The sequence below is a fragment of the Mercurialis annua genome, linkage group LG3 (genome assembly GCF_937616625.2).
Source record: "Mercurialis annua linkage group LG3, ddMerAnnu1.2, whole genome shotgun sequence".
NCBI lineage: Eukaryota > Viridiplantae > Streptophyta > Magnoliopsida > Malpighiales > Euphorbiaceae > Mercurialis > Mercurialis annua.
Genome location: NC_065572.1, coordinates 50998001 through 51005107, shown reverse-complemented (window position 1 = coordinate 51005107; position 7107 = coordinate 50998001). Strand labels below are relative to the sequence as shown.

The 7107-nt window shown below is 36.7% G+C and overlaps 1 protein-coding gene across 1 annotated transcript; it reads right to left on the bottom strand.

Annotated features, from left to right (window-relative positions):
* Window positions 1-784: 784 nt before the first annotated feature.
* LOC126672586 (E3 ubiquitin-protein ligase SINA-like 10) lies at window positions 785-6253 on the bottom strand. Its single transcript, XM_050366541.1, has 4 exons — window positions 6164-6253; window positions 5947-6069; window positions 1134-1301; window positions 785-1069 (listed from the first exon to the last, which is right to left on the bottom strand). Exons 1-4 carry the CDS (start codon window positions 6251-6253, stop codon window positions 785-787), a joined length of 666 nt encoding a protein of 221 aa, XP_050222498.1.
* Window positions 6254-7107: the final 854 nt, after the last annotated feature.

Genomic DNA, 7107 nt, shown 5'->3' with positions numbered 1-7107 from the left:
ATGGTCCATTTGATCCAGTTGAAGATGGTCCAGTGAAGGCAGTTGAAGATGCTCCGGGAGTTGAAGAAGGTCCAGGTGATGAAATATTGTTGCTAGAGTGGTACGGCACTGAAGATGAGGGCCATGTAGAAGCCTTGGAAGTGCAGATTGCTGCTGTTGAAGGCCCATCTGATGTGGCTGAAGGTCCAGAAGAAGGGTGCAGCAAAAAACATAAGAACAAATAAAAACAGAATAACAAATAAATGTAGCGTTGTTTTGTATTTCCGGATATGTTGTTATTTTATTTTAAAACACTAATATGTTTTTTATACGTGCTATTTTATAATTTAGCATTGTTTGTTATTTCCTGATATGTTGTTATTTTATTTAAAGACAATTATATGTTGGAAATTTTACAAATTTATTTTTGGAAAAATGAAATATGTGTGTTTCATGCATGACCACTGTCTTTCATTCTTATACTTTTGTTCACATAAGGTCCCTGACTTTTTAAAATGGATTGAGCAGTGGACCCTGCTATTTGTTACTCTGGACAAAAAAATGTACATAAAACATATAGAACATACATTACTTACAGAACATGTAAAATATAATTCATAAAGACATATAAACAAGCATAAAAGTAAAATTAATAATTCATTTCATTAAATATTCAAACATTTCAGAACATTTAGAAAAATAAATACATAAACATCCAGGAACCCTGAACAAGAACAAAAATATCCATCTTGACCAAAATTAAGCAAAAAATACATAAACAAGACTACATAAACAAGTCATCCTCTTAAGCAAGCTCCGGTGCGCGATAAACACAAAACTCCATCTTGATCATACCGTCAGCGAAAAATTCGTGGTCACTATCAAGAAGGAACCCTGAAAAAGAACGATAGTAATTGCTGGTGCCTTGAATGTTCTGGGTAGCACTGTGAAACTTGTGACTTGAGTTGGCATTCACTTCAATTTCATAGGGGCAGCATCCAGCTGCTAACGGTCCAAGACAACACATTGTAAGAATATTCCCATAAAAACACGTTGTGTTGTTTAGAACAAACACAATGTCTATGTTTTCCTCTTGGAGAATAAAGAAATTATCATTCAGCCGGATAGAAACAGGGAATTTAAGATAAAAAAACAAACGGCTTCACAAAATCTTTATGCATCACTTTACAGTGAGCATAAATCATTTCAGAGGTTCCCTTGACATTGCAAACTTCAATGGGGCATGAGCACTCTATAAAAGAACATAACTTTTCGTGGTTGATCTTGTCGGGGTACCTAACAGTTTCTGGGCATCCATAATTCTTGAAGGAGCAACAATGTAATACCCCAAATGATTAAATTGTCTAATTGGTCCACGTGTCTAGTGTTGAGTCGCTGGAGTGTCAATATCGGAAGAATTTTCGAGAAATTAAGATAAATATAAAATTCTAGCAGGACGGTTTCGAAAAGATTGCGAGAGAATTAATATTATATTTCAGTTCTAAAGTTGGAATTGGAATTAGAAAGGAAAAATGTCAAGAAAAGTCCCAAATTAGAGTTCAGGGACTAAAATGGTAATTTAGCCATATAAATCCCGAAGTGAAAATTATTTCGCCAAACTCCGCGAAATGTTTTATAGTATATGTGGTAAAAGTTTCAGGTCAATCGGAGACCTTTTAAAATTTGGACGCGGATACATTTTGGGCTAAATTGCAACTTTTGCAAAGTTTCAAGGACCAAAGTGCAAATTAGCCAAATAAATCTCGAGAATAGTAATTAAAATATTGTTGACGGAAAATAATGATTTTGGATTAGAAAGTTTAAAAAAGAAATGGTTTAAGTTAAAGAAATGAAGGATCAATATGGACAATTAGCCAAGATATATAAGTAACTTTCCTTAAGAATAAGGAAATGAGACATGCGCAGGAGGCGAAGGAAACATAAGGAAATGGCGATCGATTCGATCCGCCGCCGTTTCTCGTCCAAATCGAGCGTTCTTTATATCGATTTGTTCAGAATTCGATTCTCTATCATCTTCGAGCATCAAACTAAGGTAATCTCGAAATTTTTGTTGCTGAAATTAGAGAATAAAGGATGTTTTAAGTTTAACGAATCGAACGAATCGTAATCGCGTTTCTAGTGTCGTTTTGATGAATTTGGAGTTGAGTTTGTGTTAAAATGAGACAGGACCATGACGGAATCGAGTTTAAGCACGTCGGAATAGTCCGAGAACGAGTCTAGTGTTGGTGCAGCGGGACGTGAGGGTCTGAATCGTATATTTCAATTCAAAATTGGAATTCCAACAATTCGGATCCAGAAATTGATCATATCGATAACAAATGGATCGTCGTATCATCTAGTAATTAAAGCACGCATCTAGAAACCGTAAGAAAAATACCTATGTCGATTCTCCAACGATTCTTGTAGTCCCGATAGTACGGCGACCTCAAGCTCGTCCACACGAGTATGCGTCCGATTGAATCCTCGCCTTGGAGTAATCTGCAAGAGTTTGTTTTGCCGAGCAACCCTAAGCTCAAACTCTCGCCTCGGTTACGACTTTGCTGGGATGTATGAAAAACTTTCTCCAAGCTTTTCTGTGATTGATGACTACTTGAACTCCTTCAAATATGCTCTCTTAAGTGTGGTGTGTGTAGAATAAGCAAAGGCAACCTCTATTTATAGGGTAGAGCTTTGCTTAAGAATGCAACACCTCACATGCTAAGTGTCACACACCAAGCAAAGGTGTTGCCACCATTCGACACCTCACATGCTAGGTGTCACACACCAAGCATAGGTGTTGCCACCATCTGACACATCACATGCTAGGTGTCACACATCAAGCATAGGTGTTGCCACCTTCTGACACGTCGGATGCTAGGTGTCACACACAGAGACATACATGACATCATCACATGATATCATCACGTGACATCATCACATGACATCATCGTGACATCATCGTGACATCATCACATGACATCATCGTGACATCATCACATGACATCATCGTGACATCATCACATGACATCATCACATTAACTTGGATAAAATACAATTAGGTGCCTACTAATTTATAACTCTTACAAATTAGTCCCTAATTTATACTTGTTTTTCATCTTAGATTAATTTCCGAGATATGCTAGTATCTATATAAAATCGATCTCTCGTAAACTCAATCGGTTGCACACCCTATTGTGTGTGACTAACTAGGTTCACATCTATATGGCAACGAGAGTCATAAGAAACGCCTTTCTTATATTAAATAATTAAATCCCATTAATTATTAATTCTCGTAGATCGTGAGTGACGTCTAGCAACATATCACGACCCCCAAATAGATATGAATGTTTCGATGCATTCTTTATGAACCAATGTTCATAATTACCGTACACTCAAAATTCCCTTCATCTAAGATTCTGATCTCGACTAGTGACACGGTTAAGTCAAACACTGTTTGTCTTAATCGTATGACCTCATCTCAGTTCTTATTCTTGATAAATATGACTTCCATTAGAAACAACTTTCTAAGTAAGTCATATACACCCGCGCAGGTTTTATCATCCATCAAGAACAATTTGAGATAGCATAGAATCTTTTCTCCGTTCATCCGGAGTGATAAATCCTCTCTTGGTTAAACCCCTATCTCCATATACAACTAACTAGAGCCAACACATCCCGCGACCCTAGCTCATGAAAGATCTAGGGATAAGGAGTATCAAACTCTAATCACCTATATACAAGATAGTGTCACCGCAAGTCAAAGGACATATGTACAATTATGAACTAGATGACATTAAATTGACTTTGATGAAATACCATGTATAAGTCATCTAGCGTCACTTGTTCGACCCACTCAACATCTTGAGTGTCCACATGTTTATCCTGATCTCCATCAAGTAGTATGAGACTCACTACTTCCTATAATTAGTAACTCCTTACTAATCAGAAGAATAAACAGAGGTGACAATCTTTCCGGGATAATACGATGCCCTTATTCATAGGACCCCATCGATCATGAACTGTTATTTAGATCACATGTATAATAAAATCTGTAACTCATATTCTTAACACCTTAAGAATAGATTCTATCACAATATGATAAGGACAATACGTAATAAATGAACACTTAGTTGATGAGACACTTAGTTCAATTAGAACATATATATCTTTTCCATTGGGATTAGTTCTACAAATATACATGATCAAATGGCCCTAGGGCACATACTACTAACATCTAGGAGCTACGCGGCAGCGTAACTATGTTACGCGGGCGCGTAACTATGTTACGCGGGCGCGTAACTATGTTACGCGGGCGCGTAACTATGTTACGCGGGCGCGTAACTATGTTACGCGGGCGCGTAACTATGTTACGCGGGCGTGCAATCACTTTGCGCGGGCGCACATTAAGGCTATGCGGGCGCACAACTTATTCGAAGCACCTAAAGATTATTTCCGCCCCGCTATGACCCTGTTTTCCGACTTTAAGAGTGTCGGACATTGAAAAGGAAACATGGGCCCCAAAAACGAGAAATTTGGATATCGAACATGACGTGTTCGATTAGGATATCGAGGAATAAGAAACATATGATTGAAAATCGATTAACAATAGATATAACAAGTATCTCGACTAAGTATTAAAACACGATCAAAGTTAAAAGACATATTTAGAATAAGATCGTGTTAACCTAAGTTTATAACTTAGGATTTTAGTATTCAGTTTACGTTTATGAATTAAACGTTTATGAATTAAACGTACGAGTAATTTGAATAGGAAACGGATGTATCGACGAGCTACCAGGCCGACGAGCTGGAATAGCTACGAGATCATATGACACACGGAACCTACGTGATGAATTGACGATAATACAATTTTGAGATAGCGGTCACTGTGAGTTGCACTTTACTTTCACGTATTATATATTAAATTTATTTTATATAGATATATATATTGTTTACACGCATCACATTATATATAATTGATTGAAATGTTATATGTTTTATTAGTTCCTATATACGAGAACTAGTATGCGATCCGAAGAAACTAGCTACCTATTGGGTGTCAATAGGCTGTGTGATCACCAGTATTGACTCAATCGAGTGTGTTGCATTTGAGAAATGATTGGATATGTATGATATGATATGAATTCGATACGAGAGTGAACTCGGCTACGGTGTAGTCTGGAAGTTCCCGTATCTAGTGGGTTGGACCCATCAGTGAGTTAGACTCACAACTTGAGATTTATGATTGGGTTGAACGATATATGATTATTCAAGAGATGTGTCGCATGCTAGGATATTAGTTTCGTACGGATCAAATACCTGTTTATATGTTTTATATTATTGTTTTCTTGAGATGCGATGTTATATTTTTATATTAATACCGTTAGTAACTTGCAAGCTCACTCAATATTTTCCAAATTACTGACTCCCTCACATTGTTTTATTTCAGGTGATCGGAGTCGGATCAGACAGACCATCTCCTTTGTGTTGGAAGTCTTCTGACTTGCACAAAGTACGAGTCCTTAGAGCTGCAGTAGTCAGTAGGTGTCAAAATAAGATTTATGATTTGATTTCAAACGGTATTTAAAATGTGAACTCTGATATAAATTTTATAAATAAGTTGTTTAGAAAGATGGCGTTTATCTGTTTGAATTTGATACCAATTGCCGTGAGTGGAATTGGTGATGTTTGTGATCAAAAACAGGGCAGTGCTGGATATGAGATATCGCTCGGTAAGACCCTGGTTTCTAAGAATTGTTTCGCGAATGTTTTCAGAAAAGGAATACGATATTTTAATAATTGAATTATATTATTTAAAGAAGATTTCTGATAATGTATTATATATAATAATATGTTTTAATCGCGAAACATTTACAGTGGTTTTAGGCTTGCTACGGATTCCGAAGCTACCACTCCCGTTCCCTAGCGCCGGTCGCGGCTCAATAATTTGGGTCGTGACAAACAAACTCTCAAAGACTCAGCAACATCTTCCAGAATTCGGTTCCTCATTCTCCTGATAGGCAGGGTGCAAGAATGGCACTTTTGAGTCTTCTCCGAGCATGCGTTGCATGTTGCATGCCCATTTTCACACTAAATATAATTACAGAAAAAATACAATTACTAAACAATACAATTACAGAAATAAATAACAGTAAATGGTAAAGAGAAACAAATGGGTACAAACCTGATTAATTAGAGTTGTAAAGGGTTCACAGCATATTGGGCAATCCATAAGTTCCATATTAAGTGAAGACACAACAATATTATCGGACATCTTCTGGTTATTTTGAGAATAAGAACAATTTGTGTACTCTGAAATGCTTGAATCAGTTATTGTGGTTGCCTATTTAAATAAGTTACCATCATGACTCTTCAATTTCCTTAGATGCCCTTTGTGGATGTAATAAATTAGTGGTTGTAGTTAACGAAGAGGCTGCATTGGAACAATACAACTGATGGAACGGGTGTAATGAAAGGGTTTCTTGGAAAACCCATTTCTAATCTTTGCCATTAAGTTTTCCTTTTTTTGGCGGTTTATTTCTCTGTGAAGTCTAATATAGCCCTTGAAATTTCAACCAATTATGAAAGACAGCACCTGAACTTATATTTAATTATGAAAGACAGCACCTGAACTTATATTTTATAATCAACGACAGTACTGTAATTTAAAATTTTGAATCACACACAGTTTTCATAGAAAGCAAGTTAAATGAGTTTAAGATAATACAAAAAATTATTGGAACGCAGTTAACTAACAACACTGCACAAACACAAGACATTGTTACTTAACAAAAAATGCATCAATTTTTCTTGAAACAAGCAACGGCTAAACTGCAACCGGCAACTGCAAAAGCCACAAAAAACCAAGCTTCATGATCTTGTTTTTCCTCTCCATGTCTGAGCACTTGACTTCCATCAGCTTGACGTGTTCCTTTAGAGTCTCTATCTCCATAAGTTGCAGACCACTTTCTTGCATCATAATCACATTTTCTTCGTGGTACATCTCATGAGACTCCTTCAATCCCTCGAAGGCCTCATTAAGTTCCTCCAGTTTGTCAGTTTTAGCTTCCACATGAGTATGGGCATTAACTAGTTCCAGTAGAGCCGCATTGCGTTCTTCAGTTATGG

Coding starts and splice junctions, on each gene's coding strand:
- LOC126672586 (XM_050366541.1), bottom strand. CDS start 6,253: ATGTCCGATAATATTGTTGTGTCTTCACTTAATATGGAACTTATGGAT. Junction 1,302..5,946: donor ATGTTGCTGAGTCTTTGAGA/GTTTGTTTGTCA, acceptor TGCTCCTTCAAG/AATTATGGATGCCCAGAAAC. Junction 1,070..1,133: donor AAGATTTTGTGAAGCCGTTT/GTTTTTTTATCT, acceptor ATTCTCCAAGAG/GAAAACATAGACATTGTGTT.